At 41.6% G+C, this 27919-nt stretch overlaps 2 protein-coding genes across 4 annotated transcripts; one reads left to right on the top strand and one right to left on the bottom strand.

Annotated features, from left to right (window-relative positions):
- The first annotated feature begins 192 nt into the window (after nt 1–192).
- On the top strand, nt 193–26503 carry LOC136433135 (rab3 GTPase-activating protein non-catalytic subunit-like). Of its 3 annotated transcripts, none has more exons than XM_066424985.1 (36): nt 193–401; nt 2166–2209; nt 2384–2522; nt 2964–3030; nt 3272–3319; nt 3702–3777; nt 7113–7214; nt 8550–8649; nt 8982–9077; nt 9206–9354; nt 9531–9610; nt 9950–10036; nt 11848–11987; nt 12403–12533; nt 12849–12907; nt 13106–13246; nt 13589–13671; nt 14053–14117; nt 15596–15698; nt 16155–16300; nt 16619–16865; nt 17189–17286; nt 17713–17824; nt 18309–18457; nt 19201–19480; nt 19760–19921; nt 20265–20371; nt 20763–20829; nt 21379–21449; nt 21848–21883; nt 22069–22143; nt 23927–24181; nt 24484–24573; nt 24839–25129; nt 25371–25529; nt 25886–26503. In XM_066424985.1, the coding sequence occupies exons 1-36, from the start codon at nt 299–301 to the stop codon at nt 26030–26032; spliced, it is 4305 nt and encodes a 1434-aa protein (XP_066281082.1). In that variant the 5' UTR covers nt 193–298; the 3' UTR covers nt 26033–26503. The 3 variants fall into 3 exon arrangements, with proteins under 3 accessions (XP_066281082.1, XP_066281083.1, XP_066281081.1); XM_066424986.1 differs by having other exon boundaries at nt 18288–18457; nt 23966–24181; XM_066424984.1 differs by having other exon boundaries at nt 18288–18457.
- Nucleotides 4604–6056, bottom strand: LOC136433317 (olfactory receptor 6C3-like). The gene has a single exon (XM_066425395.1). It carries the CDS (start codon nt 6017–6019, stop codon nt 4604–4606), a length of 1416 nt encoding a protein of 471 aa, XP_066281492.1. The 5' UTR covers nt 6020–6056.
- Nucleotides 26504–27919: the final 1416 nt, after the last annotated feature.

Genomic DNA, 27919 nt, shown 5'->3' with positions numbered 1-27919 from the left:
TGATGGCAGGAGAAGGTGAATGAACGTATCGAGACTTTGTCAAATATTTTCGAGGTAAGGTTATTTATGTGCTAGTTATTTTACTTAACTACAATGATAAGTCTTGAAATATTTGAAGCACTGTTCTATTTGGAGCAGCCTGCACGTTACTTTGTGGTTTTAACCAAGCTCTAAATTGCCTATTTGTTTTGTTGTGACCCTAGGTGACGTCACTTTCCAACATGGCAGACGACGTCTAGGAAGTGTTGTTTTTCCTCCAAGTTTGGCCCATAGATGAGTTTTCTTTTCACTTTGGGCCATGTCGTGCACTCTCAGCATAGAAGCAAACATCCAAAATGTGTCTAGCGTCCGAAAGTTCCTGTTCCCAAGCTTGCTTGAAGAACCGGTGACGAAAAGTCCAGGTTGGTAGAAACGGAATTTTTGCGGAAGGGGGTGGGGGGAGCTTCGATCTTTATCATTCCATAAGGATAACTCCGTAATGTTTAAAGTGAGCAAGGACATTTTTATAATATCCTTGCAGTAGCAGTAAGCATTTAAGAAGCTTAAGGATGTGTATCTGAGAGTAGATTTATTTGTGCCATTTTCTGTTGATGATTTTCTTTCAAAGAAAGTCATCAAAATTATCTATAATACAATGCTAAACTTTCTTCCAACACTAAGGTATTCACGGATCGAATTTTCGACGACCACTGTCGCCTTCTTCAGGATCAATAATGACCAATCACTGCCGAACGTAAACTCGCGAGAGTTACGGACACGTGACTTTATTGACACGTGTCATTGCGGATACGTGACGTCAGCAATTGGTCAAACATGCCAGGAAGTTTGTAACGCCCACTGTCTCTGTTGAGTGACGGCTGGAGTGCCCTGATGTATATGGCCTCCTTTATACCTCTCATAAAGTAGTCCTGCTCAGTGTCCAGTATTCTGACTTTGTCCAGCGAGACGGTATGGCCCGGAGATTCAATGTGGATGTGTTGAGAGACTTCAGACGAATGCGAGCTGGGGCGTTTGTGTTCAAGGAATCTGGTTCTCAACGAGCGTTCTGTCTCACCAATGTAGAATTCTTCGCAAGTCCCTTGTTTAGTGGTTCCCTGACACGGAATGTGGTACACTACGCCGCACTTCTCTTCTCTAGGGGTTTTGTCCTTCGGCGCCACGAGAAGCTGTCGCAGTGTGTTAGTAGGTCTGAGCATCTACCGGAAACCCACTCACACAGACCAATACCTCAACTTCAGATCCAACCATCCTCTGGAACACAAACTTGGGGTCGTGAAGACGTTACTCCACAGAGCTGACACGATCATAACGGATCCACACGACAGAGAGACAGAGAAACAACACATCAAACAGGCACTGAAGGACTGCGGGTACCCTAAGTGGGCCATAGACAAGGCGACCGCACCAAAGCCCCCTCAACAGAACAACAGGAACCCGGGGACAAGAGAGAGGGACAAAGGACGCATCACCCTTCCGTACATCAAGACCGTCTCAGAACCCCTACGCAGAATATTTGCCTCACATGGGATCTCCACCTGCTTCAAACCTACTAACACACTGCGACAGCTTCTCGTGGCGCCGAAGGACAAAACCCCTAGAGAAGAGAAGTGCGGCGTAGTGTACCACATTCCGTGTCAGGGAACCACTAAACAAGGGACTTGCGAAGAATTCTACATTGGTGAGACAGAACGCTCGTTGAGAACCAGATTCCTTGAACACAAACGCCCCAGCTCGCATTCGTCTGAAGTCTCTCAACACATCCACATTGAATCTCCGGGCCATACCGTCTCGCTGGACAAAGTCAGAATACTGGACACTGAGCAGGACTACTTTATGAGAGGTATAAAGGAGGCCATATACATCAGGGCACTCCAGCCGTCACTCAACAGAGACAGTGGGCGTTACAAACTTCCTGGCACGTTTGACCAATTGCTGACGTCACGTATCCGCAATGACACGTGTCAATAAAGTCACGTGTCCGTAACTCTCGCGAGTTTACGTTCGGCAGTGATTGGTCATTATTGATCCTGAAGAAGGCGACAGTGGTCGTTGAAAATTCGATCCGTGAATACCTTAGTGTTGGAAGAAAGTTTAGCATTGTATTATGATTACTACCAACACAGATGAGCTTTCATTAAAATTATCTATCTTTTATCATTCTACAGCAGACGATGGTTGGGAGGAAGACGACTGGGGCTGGGGAGAGGAGGTAAGCGCATCTGACCAAGGAGGTTCTATTCCTTAATCTTAGTAGCATTATCTAAAGCAATTCATGGCATGTTTTAGTTCTTATTCAACGTTAAGTACTGCCCATGATACCTGCGGGATGTAGACATTTTGGGAAAAGGAAAAGATAAAGATTTGTTCTTCCCCCTCATCTCAGTTTATCGAGGAGACTCAGCAACAGAAGAAGAAGAAGGAAGAGGAGGCCAACTCATGGATGGAGGACTGTTGCATCTCTCTGTCTCCCACCAATGACCTTCTGGCACTGGCATTTGAGGATAGGGCTGTGTTCTTGTCACGTACGTATGGCTATTTTAAATTCCCATATGTACACAGTGGGGAAAGTCTTGCAGAACTATGATTATTGGCAACTGATTTGTTTTGTTCCAAAGAGGAATTTTTTTCCTGATCTGATTCCTTATTGGTTTAAAGACCCTCTATCCAGGTATCATGATGTGATAAGGCCACACCTGCCAGGGTATTTCATTTCTTGGTTCTCAGATGTTTGTACTTGTAGAAATAATTTACTGATAACACTTGAAGTAGAGGAGGCCGACCTGATAAACGGTGAATCAAAATGGCTTTCTACGCCTTGCGGAAAAAGGCATGCAGACCCTCTGTAATAGATCACATTGCTTCCACAGGAGCTGTAAATTACACACATTGGGCTGATTAAAGTTTGAAACAATGGATTTTGAATTGTTATAACAGATGAGTACAGCGTCCCTTTTCTTCTGCAGATAAATGGGATTCAGACAAGCTGAAGTACCAGATGAGTTGGAAAGGACCTGTCAATCTGGAAGAAGGGTATGTTTCTAAAAGACTAGTATGAATGATGAAACAATGACCAACTAGTCATATAAACTGGTGAAAGAACAAACAACTAAGCTCATGACACATGCTAACATTTATTAAACGACTTGTGTACAGGATAACCTCATGTAAAAAGATAATTACATTAAGTGTCTTGATGAGGTCCATTTTGAATACTAGGTTGTTTGTTGCAAAGAAGCAGAACCTAAAAGACAAAAACTTTTTTCTATTCAAGGGAGTGTGTCACCAGTATCATGTGCATTCCACTTGCATCATTGAAAAGGTAAGTGGAGAAAATTACTCACTCACTCACTGATGTAATACAAACAAACATTAAACAAGTGAATTCAGGAAAATGAGTGACTTGCCCAATCTTTTCTAAGTTACATGTTGTTACTGTAAATACTATCATGATATTATCTGATCTGGATTTCGTTAGGTGCAATGATGTCGAGGGTTAGATATTTACCAAGGATGTTTTAAATCAATTTTCTTACATCCATAGACCAAACAAAAATCAATGGTTTGTTCTTCAAATAAGTTGAGCATGTATCATTTCCTGTCATTGCTTTGCAAATCTTCTTGGGTAAGGATGGTGGACACATATTTTCCACTTAACAAGTGTAAGCTAAGAATATGTCATTATTTACTTGAACTTGTTGCAGAAGCTCCACAGGAGGCCCAGACTGGACATGTGTTATGATGGGGTTCACTTCAGGCTATATCAGGATGTACACAGAGGTGGGTTGGGACACAGATAGTTAACAGAAGCATTTTAGATTTATCCTGTTGATTAAGATGAGCTATCGTGTCAATAAAAGTCTATTTGGTGTACAAGGAATGATTCTTGATGCACTCCGATATAACATTTTTCACTTAGACTTAGTCTAGATACACATTACAGTGTAATATTGATCATTATGCACACTCCAATGTTGACAGTAATTGACATGCAAATAGTATGAAATACAACAATAACAGCCTTTTCTTCGGCTGTACAATTCTATCAATTTTAATGTTATTGTTTCCTATTACTAGTACATTTCCATTAAGTTTAACACAATTTAAATACAAGTAGCAGAAGACAAGGATTTCTACATGTGTAATCAAATCTTTCCATTAGTTAAGACAACATACATGTAGTACAGTTAATAATGAAATACAGTAGCAGAAAAGTAAAGTACAGCTGTGTCTTCTTCATTTATTTAATATGGCAATGCCCATACCTGTCACGACGTCTGGTGTTGATTTTGAAGTTTCTGCTACTAGTGTCTCCTATAAATATTACTGGGGGGGGGGGGCTATTTGTAGTCTGTGGCAGGTTTCTGTCCAATTAGTACCATTGACAGGCTGGTTGCACTGCAGGTCACTATACCGTTTCTTCTTTACAGTGTTCAGGAAGGGGTGCATTCTCTGGTAACCGTTGTATCTCTACCTTTATCACTTGTGTTTGGGATGGACTTGAAGGTATTCTGTCATTCTGTGTCATTGTATTCCTTAATGGACATTGTGGATGTCTGCCTTTGTTGCATTTCACGGCTTGTCTTGGAGCTTGAGGTCGTACCTGCTATAGCTGTTGGTCTCTGCTTGTATTGCCCGTGTTTGGGTTGACCTGGGAAGTGATGCCTGCTGGCCACGTGCCTTTGCCTGTGTTTGGCCTGGACTGGTAGCTCGATGTAGTGCCTGCTAGCCACTGGTTTCTGCCTGTATCGCCTATGTTTGGGCTGAGCTGAGAATTGATGATTGCTGGCCATGCCTGTCTTCTGTTTCCCTTGTTTGGGCTGGACTGGGAGCTTGACATGGTACCTGCCAGCCACAGGTCTCTGCCCGTGTTGTCAATGCCAGGGCTAGACTGAGAGGTGCCTGTACTCTCTCCATACTGCCCCTCTTCCTGTGACACTTCTTTCTGAGAGGATGTTGCTGATGTGACTCCTTGGCCAGATGACTCTTCACCATGATTAGGAACACTGAAGACAGCCATGTCCTGATCCTGTGCATGCTGTATGGGTGGCGGTGCTGCAGCTGGTGCCACAGGTGTATTGGGAGGCATGCCGCACAGCTCCCTCAGTGCTTGTCGGAACTCTGGTTGCCTGACACTGTATATGATGGGGTTGACCATGGATGATAGGGTCAAGTAAAGGATACTGGCTGCTTTCTCAGCTATGTGCAGTGAGATTGGTGCGTTGTCTTTAGTTAACATTGCCCGTTTCAAGACAAGCATGGACATGAGTGTTATCACCGACACAGCTAGGACAATGATATGAGGTGCCAGTGTTTTGAAGGCCTTCGTCTGACAGAGCCAAAGGTTACGGTTCTCGTCCCTCTCCTGCTGTTTCCTGGCTTCTTTGAACACAAAGAAGTATAGTATAATGATGGCAAGAACAACCAATATTATCCCAATTTGGTAGATGTCTCTGAAGATGGCAGCTGCAGTAGTACTGCTTAAGGGATCTGTATCACAGATATGGCTTCCAGGGTTTTGCAGTTGTTTGATAACCACAGGGCTAACTCCAAAGAACAAGGCTAAGGCCCTGACTGCAACTATGCCAATGACCACATTCTTGGTGGTGACCTTGCTGTTGTAGTGCAGGGGATGGCATATGAAGTAGTACAGTTCTATTGCCATCAACAGGTACGTACCAAACATCGATATCGATAATGGAGGCGCTACTATGCGTTGGAGACCACAGGAAAGCTGGAGACTGCTTCTGTTTTTACTGAAGAGTGCACTGATCTTCATCGGAATCATGCAGCCAGTGAAGAGGAGGTCATCTATTGCCAAATTACATCGTAGGTAGTGACGAGGCTTTTGGAGATATTCCTTCTTCCAAACCAGGAAGATGAGTAGCAGGCTGCACCCTACAGCCACCACCAGGCTGATGGTAAGATATGCCGTCTGGAGGCCACAGGACAGGAGACTGTCGGACATTTTACGATACACACGGTCCATATCAGCAGAAAAACCACTTGCCTCATCTGTCATGTTTTATGATGTCCGAACTGATTGAAGACGAGAGCATCTGTTGCTGTTTTGGAAATTTTCTGCAGTCTTCATATTGCAGAAAGATGCGACCAAGAGAATCACTCCACCACCACCATGTGCAGCACAAACATTTGTCTGATGTTGTAGACATGTAAAGTGGTTACAAGATGTAACAGGAAGATTTGTATACAAAGGGATTATTCTAAAGTTCATAAAGAAGCTGCCAGCTGGGTCTTTCCCTCAAAACATTTTGTTGCTAGGAGGTTTTGCGTATGAAAAATGTCAAGTGTCAGACAGCATCTGATGTTTAGTGAGTGGGCGGCAGGGTGGGTAGAGTGTCTTCCTGTAATTACATGCAGCAAAGAACTTGTAGTTGTTTTTCATCAGAATTAGATTTTGATTACCCCAACCAATTTGTTTCAGCGTGTTGGTTTGTGGATCTGTTTGTTTGTAGACACGATATCAGTAATCATGAATGGATTAAAAATATTTCTTTTGTGTGGTCTGAAGAGTATAAGACAAAATTATATAATTCCTTGGTATTTTTGATACTGCTGAAAAATAGAAATGAGAAAGAAAACCTTTCCACTCTAGCACCAAACAGAGCTAAACATTATGATGCACACTTTTCTTCCTTTAGCTTCCATTGGGCCTAGAAAAAAATGTTTTGTTCCTGGTTACCTGACAGACCCTAGCAAAAACCTGCTGAACTTAGCCTTTTTGTGGAGGGACGACTTCTGGGCAAAATTTTTGATCTGACATCTGAGTGATGAAATTCAAAACACAATTCCTGCATTTCACACTGATCACATTGAACAGAACGATATAAGAATGTGTTGTAAACATTGTACCTCTTGGTTCAGTTTATTGATATACTTGTGCTTGTGCAATTTATATCTGTATAATTTCAATACACATGTATGATGCTAGAAATACCAGATGAATTTCAATTTTACAATTTGTTTAAATGTATTTGTTGCATCACATCGACCGAAAACTATGACAAAAAAAAGAATTCCAACCTACCAACCCTAATTTTTTCAGGACTGTGCAATGCCAGCATTTCAAAAGGTATTTTTCCCCTGCTCTATAGAATGGGAACCTGCTACTGTCCCAACTGCTGCATGAGGACCCCGTGTTGAAGGTCAAATGCAGCTCTTACCAGCCGAGAAGACATGCTGGAGTAGCAGAACAGGTCAGCCTCTTGGGTACCTTCTTACTTCTGCCATGGAGAGTTATGTTCTCATCCACATTTGTTTGCTTGTCTCTTAGACCCCGTTCACACTCATTTTTTTCAATCGCGATTGAAGTATAATCGCGATTGTTCGATCTGATCGCGATTGAACGCAAAGAAAATTTTGCGTTCACACTGCTTTTCGCCAAGTGGATTAAAGTACGCCGTGATCTGATCGCGATTGAAGCAAACCCGTGATCCGCCATACCATCGGCGATCATCTGGTAAATGTCCCTCTTTCGGTGACATTTCCTAGTCTCTACCAGACTAACAAAACGGGCGAAATGTGATCTTCACTGTGGACTGAGTCTACTGGCTAATCATTCCTTTTTCTGCCGAATTCTATGATTCATACGCCCGTAAGAGGGCCTGGTGGAGGCTAGACATTTCCCCAGTTTGGCCTGCACCTCCTCTCTCCTACCGATTGCGATGAGGAGCCTGGTCTCCTCATCGCGGCAACTGCCACCAGCTGAAGTTGCTGACGGAGTTTTATCCTTCTTCTTGGGCATTGTTGACGATGAAAAGTTGTTGTTGTTGTAAGAGAGCGATCTGACGTGCGTGGCTTGGGTTTGTTTTCCCGCACGATGCGAACTATGACCCCACGTACCCGGATGTATGGCCTCCCACCCCCGGAACCAGCCGAAATCCCCGCCGATCGCGATGGAATGAATCGTAGTTGTGTTCACACTCAAAATTTGATAGGATTGGATTGGATCCGATCGCAATTGATCCTCCCCAAGCTACCTCCGGAGGTGGATCAGAAACAATCGCGATCGGATCAATCCAATTGCGATCGGGAGCGTTCACACTGAAAAAATCAATCGCGATCGGATCGATTCAATTGCGATTATACTTCAATCGCGATTGAACAAAAAATGAGTGTGAACGGGGTCTTACATGATTGGTTTGTCGACAACTGAAAATAAAAAAGTTGTGAATGGATTATTGTTTTTTTTGTCATGTGCAGGCTGTGACCTTTAAAAAAAAGAGATGACAGATCCAGATGCACAAATGTGGAAATTTTTTTAATGATTCTTAATGATTTCAAGATGGATAATCCCATTTCAAACTGCAGATTACAAGCATGTAATGTATGTCCTATGGAGTAAACTACATGTATTCTACCTTGGTAGAGCTGTCTGCTTTATTCCATGTTATAACAAAACAAACAAGACACTGGTTGATATCGTGCCGTAGTTGAAGGAGCTCATGGTTGAAGTACATTGTACTGTATACCACAATGTAGTTTACTGGTACAATGTTCCTTTATCCCATGTCCATGTATTTGTGCTACAGCTGGAGGAGCTGACCATACTTTATCCCAATGCCCTGGTGACCATAGATGGCTTCAGTCTGTACCAGAGCCTCAGGGCCTGTAGGAACCAGGTGGCAAGAGGTAAGGATGGTTGTACAACAGGCTCTGGACATCTTCTCAGCATAGATATGTCATTAAGAATCAACTAAGTGATTTTAAAAGGTGTGAACTCCACAGCTCTTTGATATATGTCATAACCGATTCATCTAAAAGATTTCATCTTACTTTCTTTTCTCTTTCAAAATGCATTCAAACTTATCCTCAGGAATACATATTTATAGCTGTTTAGATGAGCTTTGATCTAAAACTGAAGCATTCACTAAAATGCATATGTCCCATGTGTCTGGTATTCTGACCATACCTTCCTGATGAAGAGTTGAGTTGCAATGTTTAAAGTGCGTTCCTCTCCTCAGCTGCCGCAGGTGGCAGTGATGTTCAGCCTCCTCCTCTGGCCTACAAGAAATGGGGACTGGCGGACCAGGCTAACATGGTGGATCACATCAGCTGTGGTGAGTGTCCAAGTGTCCAAAATGTTGTTACCATTCCAACCCAAACTCTTCTTGTGTTTGCTAGGCATAGTGACCCTTTGTCTGATTGATCTTTAATCCAAACATTTATTGTAACCCATTTCTGCCAGGTGTGGTGACCCCCAGCCTGTTTGACCAGCTGCAGACTGCCTCCATCCTGGGCGGTTACGGTGCAACCATCACCCAGAACCCGCCGCCTGCAGCCAGATACATCACCAGTGGCACCAATCCTTACGTCGCCTTCTTCTTTGCTGTGGAGGTATGACTTGTTCTTGTCTGGGTACTCTATGGGACATGTTGTATTATTATACTGTAGTTAAAAATCCTATAGATCAACGATAGTCAGAATGTCTGGATGAATAGAAGATACTAGATACATAATCAGTAACCCCTCTGTAGAGTATTTGACCCTTTCCCTGCTCCTTTCTGCTGCAGGGAACAGCACCACCTATCATCTCTGAAGTTGCTGCAGCTGTGGCCAGCAAACTGAAGTCTGCTTTGATCTCCGGTGTTGGGTAAGTCGGGCCATACAAACTTGACTCACTCTATGGATGACATGTGCTGAAAGTCAAGTCTGATGGGAGCATGTGGGAAACAAAAATCAAATTCAGCTCCTTTCAAGATAAATCATTTCACAACACATGCTTATTTTTTTTAGTTAGTTAAATGACAAGCACTCTGATTTTCCAGTAAAGGCCTAGTTGTAGTGATTTTCAGTAAGGTGCAAGCATTGTTACATACATATGTATCGTTGCAGTTCCCTGGAGGAAATGTTACATATATATATATTTAAGATGAGTCACACCTTGCTGTGTGGCAGGCTACCAGTCATACAATTGTTTATCCCTCACTAGAGGATGGCTTGGATGGAAAGGAAAGCCACAAGGTGAGGATCCCCAAAAGAAGCCGAAAGTGGAACCTGCAACTCCTCTTCCACTCAGGTGGGGTATTGTGCAATTCTTCTTCTCATAGTCTAAATTTCCAGAGAAACGAATGTTTGCTTTGACCTGCCTACAGTCCATAGAAGTGCCAATCCTTTAAGCAATATGCCAAAAGTTGGTGCCGAAAGGCTGTATCAGCAGGGAGAAGCTCAATATCTTAACTACTCTAACAGTCAAACGTGTCTATAGTGACAACTTATAGGCAGCGCTCGTGAGTGCGACTCGCATACAACATGTATGCGACCAGTTTTTTGAGAATGCGACTAGATTTAAAATCACGGTCGCACGGTGCGACAATCCAAAATTAAGACCTGCGCCAGGATAATGCCTGAAGAACTAAGCGGTAAGCCGAAAATATAGGTATTCCAATGCTACCGCGAATATCGTCGGTGAATTTTCTATCATGTTCCCACACCCGCGGTACAAAAACTATCCGTTCCTAGTGGCAAAGTTACCCATAGAAATAAAGGATATAAGTTTCTCTCCATTGTGGTGTATTTGTTTGATTTGTAAAATGTTTCAAACGCCAAAACTTTGTCGATGAAAGTGAGCGCTCGCCGGACGCTCGCTGTTTTCAATGGCGGCCATGATGTTTATGAATAATAGACCGCAGCAGAATGAAAGGCTTGTTTCCTGCGGTCATATTTATACCTGTTCAAGCGATGATTTTTACGATCAAAAAGTGATGAATCAATTCAAGTGGAGTTTTATTCAAAAAAATATCAAATTTTCCTTTTGTCACCGGTATCATTTCAAAGCTCATTACCTGCCCGTTGTTATGGTGCTACATGTACTTTCATTCTGCTGCTGTCTATACTGCACAGCGGCAAATCACAAAGCTTTCTCCATGCTGTCATTGGATGGCGGCGCCGCGCGGTCCTGACGCGCGAAATTTGAACTACGAGTTTCGAAGGAACCGAAGATATTTGACTGGGTCGGCACAAACAGATCATTTTTGATACTATTGAGCAAGAATTTTAAGGATATTAAAGTATTTTGGATTATTTGTAGACAGAGGGTGAGGGTAAAAAGAAAAGAAATGCCTGTAAAAATGTTGAACTTGATGCCAGCAGTGAAGTTTCAAATGATGGAATATGACTTTATTTGTTTTGGTCATGAACCCAATAGATAAGTTCTAGAGTCATCTATTTATTTATCATTCAAGGTTATGTGAATCATTACCTGCCTTGTTCCAAGTAAAAAATATCATTGTGTATTTTTCAACTTGTTGAACTTGAGGCACCGTGGCCCCCGGATAGGTGCCAGCCGAGGAACCTATGCCGAATTTTTCTAAAAATCCATCGTACTAGTATCAGTATGTAGGAAGGTATTGAATGAATTGAATAGCCAATTGTTCTGCACCATCAATGTAGGCTTTTATCTTTTATGATCTATTCAAATACTTTATTCCCTGTTGTTAACATTGATTAATAGGAGTATTATTTGGTATAGCCAAGGCTTTTGCTTGTTCTTCCAACTTTTTGTAGTGGTGCTCCTAGATTTTTGCTGGTGCTCCTAACTTTTTTGAGTTAGGAGCACAGTGCTCCTAGGCCTAAAAGTTAGTCTGGAGCCCTGATAGGGGACTTCTGAAAAATGGTCATAGTAGACAGGTGGCCACCACAGACAGGATTCTTTATTTAGGCTTGGGTCATGATCAATGGAAAAAATAATCTACGGGACCATCAAAAAGTGTCCATGATGGTCAGGTGGCCCTTATGCAGAGGTGGACACTACAGGCTGCAGAAATGTCAAAAATGCACCATTATGATAAAGTTTTCTTACATTAACTGAATTATTGGACTGACGTACAGGTTTGGTCTCCCTGACCTGCGTCGTCATGGTGACAGTATCATCCTGTCGCCCAGTCGTCAGCTGGCTGCCACCACCGACAGCTTTGGTCGAGTCATTCTGATTGACACTGATAAGGGTGTGGCCATCAGGGTATGGAAAGGTGGGAGTCTTTTGTTCATTTATATTTACCTCAGCAAAGGAGGTGGTATTTTCTTAGACTTTGAACGGGATTTCTTTTTTCTTCTTTTTTTTTTAACGATCTCGTTCAATGCAAGGCTGTAGGAAAAGTAGGTATGATTGATATGTTTCCTAAAAAAACATGTATTAAAGTTATGAATGGCTTTTTCATGATTTGTGTTGGTAGGCCTCAGACCAAGACACATATGGTTATAAATGTAGTTAGGATGTGGATGTAGGTATTTTTGTTGGGGCAGTCCCTTATATAACTATGTTGCAAATTGTTTCATGTAGGTATCACCAGAAAGATGACATGCAAGTGATTGATTGATTGATTGATATGTCAATTGATTGATTGGTTGGTTGATTGATTGATTGATTGATTGATTCCAATGCAGGTTATAGAGATGCCCAAGTTGGGTGGGTGAAGGTAACAGAGGACAAGGACCGTGATGCCATGGCAACTGATTCGCCCCCCAGAGAAGCACTTTTCCTGATCATATACGCTCCCAGGAGGGGCATTCTGGAGGTGAGTCTGCTGTTTTGAATCCACTTTTACCACTGATGATTATTAATAACCACGTAGCGTGCCATGGCAGAAGAGGTTAGCATTTCCTCCTCTTGACCATGGAATAAACACCCAGTGGTTGGGGGTTAGAATCCCGAACTAGCACACTACTGGTAGTAGTTGCTGTCCTTTAGGGGGAACCATCAGTCCCTTGTTTCAGGAGGCCGGGCAGCCTCGAGCATGTCCAAGAACCAATCACACTCTTTGAGCTGAGGTTTGCCATGGTGTCAATTATTAAGGACAATGACATCTAACATGACTTGTGTGTTTTTGCAGGTGTGGGCCATGCAACAGGGACCCAGGGTGGCTGCCTTCAATGTAGGAAAGCAGTGCAGGTTAGATTAACTTATTGTCCAAGTTGTTAAATGCATGTATAAGTTTCCCTCCTCTTTGGGTGGAGGAAAGAATTGGTTTATGTGCCCCTTTTGTAGACGTTTTTTAAATGATATTAGAAGTCTTGAGGACTTTTTAATGTTTGTTTTGATATGAACACAACTATGCTGACCAACCATCCCATATGTCCCACCTTGCAGACTGCTGTGTCCAGGCTATACCATGATGGGGTTGAACAATGTGACGTTCTACAGTAACAAACCTCACACCTACCAGTGCTGCCTGGTGGAACCTTCCGGTGTCATAAAGATCATCAATGTGCCCTTCCATCTCATTCTCAGGTAAGGGGCATCTGGATGTCTGGTTTAAGGCATATCAATTTCCTTTCGTGTTTCATAGATCCTTAAGCGTTCAAACCTCAAAGCATGAAAAGCATTGACAACCCATTATACTGAATTTACATTTAGAGTAAGAAATCCTATTCTTTATGATATCTTAATTCTAGCTGTATTTGACAAACAGATGGTGATGAAACCTTGAATTAAGAAATTGTGAAATTATTGTGCTATTGTTTCAAAAAGCTGTTGCTTTATAATTATGTTATCGTTTTAAAATGCTGTTTGAAAATATGATATCATTTCTGTCTCTAATGTATGGTGACACAACTTCCTATTCAATCTCAGTGGTGCAAATAGCAAGAGAGCCAGAGATCTGCACCTGCTGAAGAAGCTGTCCACCATGCTCAGCACACCCAGCTCACATGAAGGCAGGTGTCTCCTTGTTCCTGCTGTCCCTTTTATTTTGCCTTTGATGTTATTTCTCTGTACATCATCATGTATGTAGTTATCCATAAATCAGTATGAAAACAATGTCAAACCTTTGAATTTAGAAAGACCCCAGAAATTTTACCTTTATACTAACAATATTCAACATCAAACACATCTATATCATAAAACACATTAAGACAGAGATAAAGATGCTGTTTAAATTGTAGCCTGATATTGAAGAAAGCATGTCGTTCATAAAAAGTAACTGCACATCTAGTAGTAATAGATTGAAGTGAAATACATTTTACCTGCTCCATGGTGTCTTTGAAATTTGAAGATAGCTTTCCCAAGAGTGTAACAATGCTTTGTTCTCTCTGCAGGATCCATCGAAAAACAGTTAGTGAACATCATTACAGACATCAAAATTGTGGCTTTGAAAAGACAGGTGAGAACTCAAAGAAATTATCTTTTTCAAATTGTTGCCACTTGTGAACATGCTACTAGTTTAACTTAAGCTTGAAAATGTTACTCTCCAAGCAGAGCATGGGTTTCGGCTGGTTTTTGACGTGTTTTTAGACGTTATTGTTGTGCTTTCTACTTTGTCATCTTTTTTTTGTCTCGCAAACCCAAGCTCTGCCGGCACTGACCTCGGGGCGGGGCAAACCTATTTATTTCCATTGAAAAAGGTGGCAGTTCTCCTCCCCGAGAACCATTAGATTATCATTAGTGGTAACAATTTTACAGCGCCGGATTATCACACATCCGGCAAGTGTAGAGCCGCATTCACCGGCCCGCGCGGCGCGCGCCGGTCCCCCGCTGACTGCCCTATTCATGCGACAGGCTGGTGTCCACGATCCCACGCCGGTATGATCATTGATAGCATCATAACGTACATTTCTATTGGATACCTCACAAGAAAAATACAACGATGCATGAACAAGACATATGAAATAAATGTGTATTACGTATTAACTTGAACTGCATTACTAGTAATTATTATTATCATTATCTCAGGCATCGTTAAATGGATTACGAACGGGAACACGTACCTTGTTTACGTTACATGCGGTAACCGATGACGCCGCTAGCTGTGTTCAGATTTAGACGGGAACTTTTCAACAACAACAGCGAAATTCGCGATGGACTTCTACCGACAGAGACTTAAAAATCCCCAAATGACACCAGATGATTGTACAGATTTTTGTGTGATTCGTTCTTTCATGGTTTTTGGGTGGTATAAATCAAGTGCGGTCACGATAGGCAAGTCATTTGCTGACGGACATCGCAGCGACTTTCCAACATGGCGTCCTGATTGTTTTGTATGTATTTGTGGGTAGTTTGGAGACTTTTTGAGATTATACGATGTCCTCACACTACAGCATTGCATTTCCGCAGTGGGGAGTGAAAATGAGAGAATCTGTGGCTACTTCGGGCTGTATTTTGTCTTCTGGTACGACGGCCCAAATGGCCTGGATCGTAGTTGAGTATCGCGGAGACTTTGTAAACCCCAGATGTCTTTGGTTGCATGTTGAGCAGCTCACAAAAGTAATTGCAGTTAGCCAAAGGGTAGGGAAGCGTAAGAACATGGCATGAAAATTAATGCCACGACCGATAAACCGAGAATTATGTCCTTGGTTACACTGGGCCGGAAGTTCTGTGGCGCGTGGGGAAGGAATCCCGTGCCTGGCCGGGCACGCTTCGCACTTACTTGTGAAACGCTCGTAATGTGTTGAAGTGATTAGGTTTATTAGGCATTGAAGCTTCCGTCTGCCGGCAGAGCTTGGGTTTGCGAGACAAAAAAAAGATGACAAAGTAGAAAGCACAACAATAACGTCTAAAAACACGTCAAAAACCAGCCGAAACCCATGCTCTGCTTGGAGAGTATGAAAATGTATGATGTCTTGTCCCCTTGTTTCTCCAAAGGGCCTGGAGAAGATTCTGTCCCATAAGATCCTGCCAGCTGAGCTGATGCAGAATGTCATCAGGACTGTGAAGAACAATATACAGCAGGCCCTGGAAAAGGAAGGTTTGTCATCACTGCAATTACAGACAAAATGTTTCTTATGTACTGTACATCCAATAGCAGGTTGTAGGATAGCTATAAAAGTGGTGTATAGATTTTTGTGTTTTTTGTTGTTGTTTATTTTGTTGTATAGATTTTTTGTTTATTATGTAAATCGCAATTGAGCTCAGGATAAAGTTGGACATTTTTTTGAAATATCTATATTAGGATTTTTAGCAAGTGCAAGATATTGTTGTACCTACAAACTGCAGATCACAAAGAATGCCAAGTAAATCTAGCCTAAATGCAATTCTGCCTTTGATGATGTTTAGCTCTGAATGCTGTTCTAACAGTTACAAAAATTTTGTCCACTGTGTCTAAATGTGTCTAAAATTTAAGCTTGTCCTATAATATGACCCAGCAAGCAAATGGGATTAAATTTCTCTTCTACTTACTTGTAAATCCCTGTTACCTGTTCAGACCCAGACTCCATCGCCCCTGAGAGCCGAGGTCTGCTCCACTTCTGCAAAGTACAGGAACTGCTGCTGGATGTGTACATCACCATCAGCCAGCTGAACAAGCAGGCTACACAGGCCATGGGCATGGCAGAGAACAATCCAGAACAGGTACACACTAACAGATTAGTTTATAAGTAAGTAAACAGTACATCTTCCTTGAGGAAAGCTTAGCATATTGATAACATTTAAGAGGACATTTCATTTGCTTCAGGTTCCATGTGGTGTGAACTACCTAACACAAGTCATATTGTGTTAGGTTCCATGTGATGTAAACTACTGTGCATAATTGCTTTGTCCTTTTCACGTATCAGTAAAAAGCAATGGAAATACATATGAACAATGCACACTAGTCTAATAGAGCTATGGTGAAAGAAGAAAAGAGACATTTGAAATAGATGAATAAACAGGCTGTTATGTGATCCCCAGACCTTGGCAGCCACCCTGAGCGTAAGTGTGAGTGAAGCGCTACAGTATCTCTCAGCTGTGGACGACTTCATGAGGGAGTCAGCCGGCAACAGGGTGCACTTCCAAGACCCCATAGACATGACCCCTGCAGCCTTCTTGTCCTGTTTCATCTGTCCTTATCATCATGCAGATGACAATGCACCTACTGTGACTTCCTTAAAAGTCCTCATGAGTTCAGACATTGATGAGCAGCTGTCACTCAAACTTGGTGAGAATGGTTGTTCTTGTCATTGCCAGTCACAGTTGGTATTTACCATCCTGATGGTAATTTTTGTTCATATTCTGAAGTACATGTAGCTTTTGAACAAGTCTTATTGTAGATCCAACAAATATGATCTGTACTTGAATAGGCCATCAAAGATATCTAGAGGCCAGATGTCGTTCAGTGTTTGAACTAAAGTTTACTCTTAATTTATGCATCATTCTACATGTATGCATCCACATATTACATTTTTGTATGTGTTGCCATAAACAAATTGTCCAGAAGAAACTTTGATGGTCTTAGGATGCTTGTGTTTGTTTTTTCTGCAGGAACATTCCTGTTCAAATGTGGTCTGACAGGAGGTGACTCCATTAGTGCCCTGTGCTCCTGTCTGGAGGGGTCAGGCATCCCTGCTGCTGATCTCATGGTTAGTCACAAGTCTGTGTATGTATGTATGTGTGCGTGTGTGTGTCCATGTGTGTGTGTATGTATGTATGTGTGCGTGTGTGTGTCTATGTGTGTGTGTATGTATGTATGTGTGTGTGTGTGTCATGTATGTGTCTGTGTATGTGTCTGTGTGTATCGGTTTGTGTGTGTGTGTGTGTGTGTGCATGCATGCGTGTGAATGTTTGCATATGTGTGTTCAAGTGTGTGTGTTTCTGTGTATGTGCATGCATGGTCTTTTAAAAGGAGGTGTAGCTTCATGATGTGCACAGGTGTTACAAATACAGTAGTTGTCCACTGTTGTATGCCCTGCTGTGAAACCAGTGTGTTCTACTGGAGAGCACTTCTGTTGGTAGACTAATACAGACACAGATATCATCAGATAGAATATATTTCTCTCATTACAAAGTCATTGCTCCTGAGAGTGTGGCTAAGCAGTGAGACCGAGCTGATCCGCCCAAGAGATGTGTCTCCCGTGAGCAACCTGCACTGCCTCCTGGCAAGCATCACCAGAACTGCAGGTCAGTCAAACATTTTTGAAGGGCAAACAGTGTGTTGTCTTGTTGAAGAGAAACTTTTTATGCATTGTTGTTGATTTCTTGCGTGTGCAAATCATGTAACAAAATTAGAAAATTAGACAATGTATTGTTACAGTACTGCCTTTGAATATATTTATACAACCCTTCTCTCCCTGCCTTGTGTTGAAAATACTGGAAAAAAGGTACCATAAGTTTCTGTGTCACGTTTATATGTGCACTATCTATGGTATATTTGACACTCTGTAGTCACTTAATGGATGTTACAGTAGCTGCACAAGTCTTATCATGGGTTTTTATTTTTTCATTATTATTGATAAAGTTGCTCATCACCCCTTTCTAACATGGAACAGCCCTAATCCCTCTTAATCTTTTTTTGTCATTTCATTCTTTTATTTTCCTTTGCCCCCAATTAACCAGTGTTTCCCACCCTGTGTGACATGTCCAGATGCCCATGCTATTCATGCAGAGCCCAACACAGTATCCCCCTGGTGGAAGAGTGTCCGAGACATCTGTACAGCAGCTGAAGCACCTGCCAGTGCCCTGATGGCAGCTGTAGCTGCGAGGAGCGTAGCTGCATCTGTTGTACCAAACAACAAAAGTGGGAACAAAGAACAGGTGGGACTTTTGTACTTGAAGATGCCCTGTATTACCTGTTTGTACTTGCATTTACTGGTCAGTTGGTTTGCTTACGAATACCGCATTGGCTTTTTAGCGAATGCCCACAAACGCCCACTCTGGCGAAGGTCGCGCTGCACGAATCTAATTTTTTTTGCTCGGAATATGTTCAGGTTGTGCTCCCATTAATTAATCCTGAGTTTCAAGTCAATCCATCAATCCGAAGTTAAATAAAGCAGACTTGAAGATTCTTACCTGGCTTTTTAGCGAATGCCCAGCAAAAATGGCTTTTTAGCAAATGCCCAATATATCAGCCAAAATATAGGCCATCGTGACACGAGCGCTAAATCTAACACCACAAACATGTTCAAAATGTTGTCCCCTGAATGTGTACTCAGTTTCTGTGCTGTACACGCCCATAAAGTTGCTTTTTTAAACAAAATACATGGCGCGGCCCGCGGCGCTATACAGGGTAAAGGCCGCATGTATCCCGTCCCAAATATGCAAATGAACCCGCCATATTGGATTGTTTACGTCCGGGACTGTGGATTCCTGCGCCGTGTATTTGTAAAATAAAGTGACTTTACAGGCGTGTACGATCCCTACGAATACAATAACTCAAAACTTGCTTTCTGTCATTTCTCTTTCAGTTTCAAGTTTTCATCAATAAAGACTATTGCTAGTCTCAGAAAATTAACTTTTTTGCTCTTAAAAAACAGAGAGATCTTCATTTTGTGATACAGGAAAGTCAAGAAGACAAAGACACAGACCAAGAAGCAATTTCCTTGAGTTCCCCTACGCCAAGCACCACCAGCACTGACACCATGGAGGAATGGGAGACGGTTGCCATGGATACAGAACATTGGAACCTGCTGGTGCGACAGCTGGAGGATGTGGTGGTACTGAGTACGCTCCTGAGGACTAAGGTCAGGGACGGCGTGGATCGACCTCCTTCGTATGCAGAAACCATGGGGAAGGAACACAAGGTCGTCTCTGTCAAGGGACTGCTAGAAGGTGGCACCGGTAGGTCACAGGCATACTGACACACACATACTCACACAGTGACAGAAGTATACTACACACAGACACATACAAGCACACACACATACATACAAACATTCTGAAATGTCCAAACAAATGTTTGCAGCAAATGTTACTTTTAATACACTAAACGTTAGACTTGCTGTAATTAAATCATTATCCAAATTCATGTTGTTTGCAGCAGAGGTTAGCAACGAATTGTATGATATTTCAGATTCATGAGGGTGAATTTGAAATCTATTCCTTTGGACTTTTGTACAGGGTCCATTGCAGCATTGGTTGCTAACTGGGTGGCAAGGACAGGGATTCTACCCAGCATGCTCTCTGTGTCCCATCATGCTGAGGGTGAGGATGAGGAGGCCATGGAGCTGGGAGCAGATGTGACCTCTGAACCTGCTCTTCCAGAACTGGAGAGACTGGCAGGTATATGTGGATTGATCATCTATCTTGCAAAACTAGGTTGCACAAACTGTATTATTTTGGGGGCATTTTATGTATGAGTTATTACAATTTACTAATAATGAGGTCACTGTCGTGTGTGTGTACAATTGCTGCAGAACAGTCGCAAATTTGGTGCACTTCTAGTAATTTATTCCAAAGCAAAATTAGTCTTCCACACATCTAATTTCAGGTATCCAGTGGATGTCATCCATAAATCCAAGATTGTGTGGCTTGATGGTTATTTTGATTATGACCCACCGAGAAAAGCTCACAGCATATTGCAGATGTATTGTTTACCAGTTTTGTGTTGTTTTGTTGATGTTAGACCGTTACCGAAGCCAACTGGAGCGTTTCCCCTACAGCCTGGACCCAGAGGTACTCCATGCACACTGTACCTGGGAGTATGTGGTACAGTGGAATAAAGATCCAGAGGTAGGGGAAGGACACCCTTGCATGTCATAGGTTTTATTTGGACACAGAATATAACTTAGTTTTGGTCTGTTTTGTTTACTGTTTCTGTAGGAACAACAGTATTTTCTACACATTTTCGTCATTGCTATTAACAAGTGTTATTCATATTATGCAGTAAGTAGCTTATATGGAATGCTGAAGAGTAGTGTCTGTCTATTAGCCTTCTCCCTGCTGAAGATCCCCATGAATAATACAAATTTGCTGCCAAATGGCTGCATTACCAGGCTGAAGGTTAGAGAGTAATCTTGTAAATTCTTTCATGATGCTCTTGACTTCAGTCACCAATTTGTGTCCCCAAACTGGTAACTTAGTTTGCTGAAGATTCAAACCAAACATTGTTTTATTATTTCAGGTTATAGCCTTACTAGAAAGGTCCATTGAGCATCTCAAGCTTGTTGGCAATGCTTATCTTCAACATGGTGAGTTGTCAGTATCTATGTTACCTGGTGATGTCTATGTTCTTGATGCTGATTGGTGCTGTTTGTGTCGATGGTGTAGATTGGTGGTGTCTGTCCTTGGTGCTGGTTGGTCGTGTTTGTGCCCTTGGTGCTGAAATGTTGTGTTTTTGTCCTTGGTGCTGATTGGTTGTGTTTATGCAGTTTGGTGATGTATGGATTTCAGTTCCTAACTGTCTTAAACATTATGTCTTTATCAAAACTGTAAAAAGACCTGTATTGACTAAGGAGGTTGAAATTGCCCCAGCACAAGGGCATACATCAACCTGAATAACAATGGTACAAAAAGTAGCTCAAATGCTGTTTGCCTACAAGTTAATTTATAATGGACAGTAGTTATAATGTCTTCAATTTTAATGATGCTTGACTTTGTTGTAGTTTTTCTGGCATTCTTTTTTCCCTTTTTTTTTGATTCAATCAAACCTGTACATCAATGACTAAGTATACATAGAATGAATGGAATCATGATATTCAAATATACCCTTATTAGGAAGATTCTGTTGTTGTTTACAGGTCTGGGCTGCATGATGTGGCACACCTTTATGGTCAAGAGATTCTCAGCAACTGCTTTTCTCATGGAAAAGGTATAAGAACTCACTATAATGGGGGTTATATTTTTACCAACATAAGCTTGTTAGCAAGTTTGTGGTTTGTAAACAGGACAACTGCAAAAGTCTTAGAACTCTGTTTTTTGTAGTAATTAATGGGTAGCCATTGCCATTTCTCATTGCTCTACAGTCAGATTGTAAGCATTTCAACTCTACATGGAATATTATGCCCCATTGGCAATTGTATTTACTCTCTTAAGGCTGTCTAGCTGCAGTGAAGTGCTTCAGTTTCATGAGAGTCAGATTAAGAAGCAGCATTTGACCCCCATATAGTCTTTTGGTTTTCTTGTTTATACTGGGTATTGGTTTAATATACTGGGAATTTGTTTTTGTATTCTAAATTGTTCAGTATTTTGTGTTTTTGCATCTCCCAGGTTGGGAAGGCTCCAAAGGACAGGCTGTGTAGAAAGGTAAAGTTTCAAAGTTTTAAACCTAAAGTCCATTATCAGTGGTTTAATGTGAATATGTACAGTGTTTTCCCATTTTGTCAACCTTCTTCTACACAATAATCTTTTTAAAGAAATCTGTCTGCCTGCCTCTATTGTACTGCATTTTTTAAGTCTTAAATCTATTGTCTAACTTCTGTGTTGACCAGGATGTGGGATTGAGTGACGCAGCCTTAACAAACTTCCTGGGACAATGCAACAACCTTTTACAAGTCATTTTAGAGGTAAGTAGTGTTTTGTCAATGTAACAATTGCAAACTTATGCAAACAATCTAGAAAGGGTATCGGTTTCTTCATACTCCTATTCCAAGTGGCTTCAAAGCTTTTTATGCCTGCTCTTGGGCAATTCTGTGATTTTCTGAGATATGAGACTTCATGCACATTTCAAAGCTAGCTATCATCTCTGTGGTTCATAGGTATAAATATGTTTGCCATGTAACATGTTTATGTATCACTAATTACCTTCGCCGAGAAGGTTATGCAGAGGGTAGCGTTTGTCTGTTTGTCTGTTTGTCTGTTTGTAGTGTCACAAGATAACTCGAGAATGCCTTGATGGATTGTCTTGGTATTTGGTATGTTGGTAGGTTTTGATGAGACCTAAAAACGATGAGATTTTGGGCCCCCTAGCGGCTTCTTACGGTACTGCAGCGGAACTTCCTGTTTTGATATCTCGTGTTCTGGACATGCTATGGAACTGATTTTTGAGTGGTAGATAGATCTTTGGACAGAGAGTAAGTGGTGTGGGTTTGGGCCCCCTAGCGGCTTTTTTGGAACTGCAGGAGCAGGTTTTGCGTCTGACTTTGAAAGGGAATAACTCAAGAAGGGCTTGATGGATGGTAATGATTTTTGGTAGGTAGATAGCTTGAGTGATGATGTACATGATTAGACACGTCTTATGCAAAGCAGTATCTAATTTGCATAATTAATGACGAAAGTTCATACATCCGCCAAATTCCATGATAGGACTCTGAAACATGTGACATATGTAACTGAGGAAGAGAGAAATATTCATTGATATGAACTATGCAAATGAAGACATCATTTGCATAAATAATGCAAAAATACTATAACATGATGGCCTTGATGGATGGTCATGATTTTTGGTATGTGGATAGTTTTTGTGATGCTTAGTATGATTGGACAATAATTATGCAAATCAGATTCTAATTTGCATAATTAATGAGGCAACTTTAAAAATCCACTTTGTTCCGTGATATGACAATTCAAATTGTTACTGAGGAAGAGAGGACTGTTGATAGATAGAAAATATGCAAATGTGGGCCTTATTTGCATACTTAATGAGTAACTTCTATTATTCCACACAGGCAAAAGACGGCAATTTCATACATTTAATCCTTTTTTGTCGCATCGGGACGTTATGTGAATGTGAACATCGTTGAATCAAATAATGCTAATAAGGGCCTCCTTTGCATAATTGATGATAAATTTGTTAAGCTCATACTTTGGACATATTTTAAGACCATCAACTGGTATGATTTATGATTGATGAGAAACACTCCTAATACGTCAGTCATAAAGGTTAAAATCATTTGGCGAAGGTATGAGGTCGTGGAACTCTAGTTGTACATGTATTTATCATACATTTGTTACTTGTTTTAACTTTTGGTGCATTCATTACACTTAATTTTGCGCAATTGCGTCTATTTCTTGTGTATGTTGCTTTTCTTGTTGTCACCATTATTGATACTGTATTTAGATTCTTTTTCTTTCCATAAAAAGATCTTGCAGGCATTGCTGGTGTGGGCCATGGTTTTCCTTTGTCCATAAGGTGCACTTGGTGATTGCAAGGCATGGAAAAATACTAGTATACTTTGGTATTAAATTCACCTCCATAATTTGTTCCTTTTTTATTTGATTTACATTCTACGGCAGACAGTGTGAAGACATATCATAAAAGATAATTCAATTCATATGACCACTGCCTTACCAATCTCACGTCCATCCAGCCGTCCCAGTGATAGGGCTACTGTATCCCTTCCGTTGCAGGCGGAAGTAGAGTCCCCGTACCCATTCTTTTCCTCACAGGCGGAGGTGGAGTCCTCCCACGTTCCCGTGTTTGACATCGAGGACCTGTGGCAGGCCACGCAGGGCCCCACGTCCATCGCGGAGCTGGCGGCGGAGCAGCGCGTGTCCAACTACCAGCTGCTGCAGCACCACATGAAGCTGAGCAGCATCATGCACGCCGTCATGGTCTTCTCGCTCAGGACGGTCAAGCCACTGTCATATTACTTTGATACGAAGGTTGGTTCTTCTTTGTAATAAAGTTAGCTTTGTTTCCTTGAGCACGAATATCTAGCCTTTTTCAAAGTTTCATAACACTTGGACACAAACTTTTAGCTTTCTTTCCAACATGTTAAATCAATTTAGTAGATTGCCCATGGGCTTTTTTTCCTGGAGGGTCATCAGTAGAAGTTTATGGGTACTGGTGAATACAATAATAAAACATCCTCAGCTCCTACATAAAAAAGATCAAAGGCATTTCAAACTGACTTGTTACTTCTTAAGAGATTTTCAAAAGGAAACGTTTGTTTTTTGTGGACCAGGGCAAGAATGCATTCTTCAAGGATCTGCACTCCTACCCCCTCCTACCTGGCAGTGACATTGACATCTCCATCATAAGTGCAAGGCAACAGGTAAGAATGTGCAAGTTTGGCAATCATATTCGAAAGATAGTTGAGGATAGAGACAAATACATTGTATGAAATACACCATGAGTGAATATACTGTTATCATATGTGACATGTATTTTGTCAAAACTACAATAGAAGGGAAACTGAAAATGCATTCTATTTGGAGCATCCTCCGCTTTGGTTTATAGTTTGTTAACATTTTTGCTATTCACTGAAATGTTCCTTGGTCACAGTATCTGTATCTAATTGTTTCTTTGTTTTCCCATAGTTCCTATGTAGAATAGTGAGCGCAGCAGTTGGAACCCTCCCAACCCCTCCAGCCTATCTCAACAAGGATGACGGCGCTGTTGCCATGGAGACAGACAAGGAAAAGGAACTGTTGCAGTCTGACCTTGATGCTTACCAAACAATGTCAGACAACAAGGTCGTGTTGGAGGCCTGTAAGTGGGCAGACATCATGCTGGAGCTGGGTCAGAGGTTGGAGGTCGATGTGGACACGGTCAGGAGACATTACTGTAACGAGCTGTACAGCAGGGGCTACGACTACCTGGGACAGGAGGTGTGTTCTGCCTTAAATGTCGCGTAACATTTGCCTGGTCCAATTTATTTGCTTTTTGAGCCTTATCTTTAGGAAAATAGTTTTCTTCTTCATTAGTTCCTTTGGAAAAGGTAACCAGGTGGACACCTAGCCAGGAGGTAACACACATTAGGTGAAATGGCACTAAATTTGGTATGGGGAATGGTTATAGTTCAGAAATAATCCTTGACTCAGACACCATTCTCCTTGTGTTTCCTACTAGGTGCTGAACTCAGTGAACGAACGGTGCCAGCTGGGCTGTGACTTGCTGGTGCTGGTGGGGAAGCGCTTGTCCCACCTCATGTCCACAGCAGAACCCAAGAGAAGTGTTCAGCTCCTGTCCAGACTACCCCCCACCCTGTCCACATGGCTCAAGCAGCAGGTAGCTTTACTCCACCATCTCTTTGTGAGCTTGACACTATGTTTCTGAGTTGTTACCTCTGCAAAGGCGCTGTGTTCTTACTAACAGCTTGTTTCTGTATCGGTTTGTCCAAAAGGTAACTCTGAAGGTCATCAATGGATCAATTTTTTTTCCTTCAGTGGTTTTGGCCGGTGACCCAGGAATCTTTAGGGTTGGATTTAGGGATTTGGCTTTGTACTGTGTCCCTTTTGGCCAACCTTTTGTTCCCCATTTGTTTGAATTAGTGGTGCAGATAGCAATGTTATTTATGGGCTGTACAAAGGTACAAGTCATAGTCTGAGCTTTGTCTCTTTAATCTGTTTGTTCTCCATTTCCAGAGTCCGTCAGACGTCCATTTCCCCTATGTCCCTCTGCTCCTGACCGCCCAGCTGTTGAGCCAGGTGGTCAGCCTCCTGCCTGAGACACACGGACAGTACAGCCTCGCAATACAACTAGTGGAGTCCATCGATATCATGAGGGACTAATGTTACTTATGGGGGTCTAAGATATCTGATTGTTGAAGGAAAACACTGTAAAATATTTATGTAAAAGTACACAGTATGTGTTGATAACTATTTCCAGCATAACTATTCTAGAATCCTGTCAGTATCAGATGTGTTTTCTTGTGGAAATTTTTGTTTCTTAAACGAGTCAATAAGTTGTCTCTACCAAGAAGGTAGTTAAATGATGTTAGTATTGTATTGGTTATATGCTCCTGCACCAGGTCATAAAATGTGTTTTAGTGATAGACCCATTGAGGTCATGCCCATACGAAGGGGTACCTTTTGCCTGGAATATACATTGCACATAATGTACTTCTGCAGGATATAATCATGTACTAATAATGCTTGTAAGACTAAGTACAGCTAGCCTCAAGGGGAAATCTATATTATCAAAACTGTTAAACCTGAACCTATTAGATCCTGAAAGTTAATAAATCATAGTTTTATCAAATATCACTTTTTGGGATGTGTATATACTATGTATGTATTAAGTCTAATCTTTAAAATGTTATTTAAAAAGAGGGAAACTTGTTAAGTTTTAAGCATCACTGCCATCTGGCGGAAGCATTAACAAAGATTTAAGAAAGTGGCTGCTCCTTTCAGGTCATCAAATAAAACAAGAGTCTTAGGACCCAAAATCTCCATGAAACGTTGTTTTTCTATTAAACCAGTTCCCCCCATTCTATATCGCTCAATGGTATGACCCACACTGCAAGGGGAGAAGTCTGACCTACTTTCGCTATGTGTACTTTCGCTATAAATAGCTACTGACAGGTGGGGTGCCACATGACAACACTGCAGATATAGATTTTCCTCATTACTTATGCAAATTAAGTCCAATTTGCATAATTTGCAGTTCATTGTATACATCTCTGCTTAAGCTACCTGCATAGTAAATAACATTAAAATCTGTCGCTCCTTTCTTCAGTTATTCTCCTTTGAAAATATTTACAAACACGCCATTGCAGTTCCAGTGACACATACCAGGAGGCCCAAAATCGACCTTGACCTTTCTCCTCCCAGCACCTACCCACATACCAAATATCATTTCAATCCATCCACACGTTCTTCAGTTATGCTGATTTTAAGCTTCCGGTGACACATACATACAAACACGGTGACACAAACATACACACACGCGCACACACACAAACACAATAACTTCGCATGATTTGAACTTCAGTGTGTACATCTCCATCCAACCTACCAGCGTACCAAATAACATGAATATCTGTTGTTCCTCTCTTCAGTTAAACCCCTTTAGAACATTTTTACAAATAGGCCATTGCAGTTCCAGGGACACAAACCAGGGGGCCCAAAATCGACCTTGACCATTCTCCTCCCAGCGCATACCCACATACCAAATATCATTACAATCCATCTACACGTTTTACAGTTATGCTGACTTTAAGCATACGACGACACCCATGCAAACGATTTACCTCCTTACTTATGCAAATTCGGTCTCATCTGCATAGTTTGCACTTGAGTGTGTACAACTTGGTCTAACCTACCTGTGTACCAAAGAACATGACGATCTGTCCATCCACTCTTCAGTTCTTCTACATTTAAGATTTTAACAAATACGCCATTGCAGTTCCAGTCACACATGCTAGGAGGCCCAAAATCGACCTTGACCTTCCTCCACCTAACACCCACCCACATACCAAAAATCATTTCAATCCATGTACAGGTTTTACAGTTATGGTGACTTTAAGCGACCGGTGACACAAACATACACACAGACACCAAACGCAAGCAAAACAGTATATCCATGAAAAAGCCTTTTTTCATGGAGATAAAAAGAGTATTTGCATTGTACCATTGTGCTAAATGGTTCTCCTGGAACTTGCCAATGGCCCAAAGTGG

This window comes from Branchiostoma lanceolatum, chromosome 4 (assembly GCF_035083965.1).
Source record: "Branchiostoma lanceolatum isolate klBraLanc5 chromosome 4, klBraLanc5.hap2, whole genome shotgun sequence".
Lineage (NCBI taxonomy): Eukaryota > Metazoa > Chordata > Leptocardii > Amphioxiformes > Branchiostomatidae > Branchiostoma > Branchiostoma lanceolatum.
Note: the sequence above shows the minus strand (reverse complement) of the source record. Positions and strands in the feature narration are given on the sequence as shown.

What these genes read in the sequence shown, in the direction of transcription:
- LOC136433135 (XM_066424984.1), top strand. Translation starts at nt 299, where the DNA reads ATGTCGTGCACTCTCAGCATAGAAGCAAACATCCAAAATGTGTCTAGC. An exon ending in AAGCATCACCAGAACTGCAG is followed by an intron (nt 17,825 to 18,287) that starts GTCAGTCAAACA and finishes TGACATGTCCAG; the next exon opens with ATGCCCATGCTATTCATGCA. An exon ending in AGGACAGGCTGTGTAGAAAG is followed by an intron (nt 21,884 to 22,068) that starts GTAAAGTTTCAA and finishes TGTGTTGACCAG; the next exon opens with GATGTGGGATTGAGTGACGC.
- LOC136433317 (XM_066425395.1), bottom strand. Translation starts at nt 6,019, where the DNA reads ATGACAGATGAGGCAAGTGGTTTTTCTGCTGATATGGACCGTGTGTAT.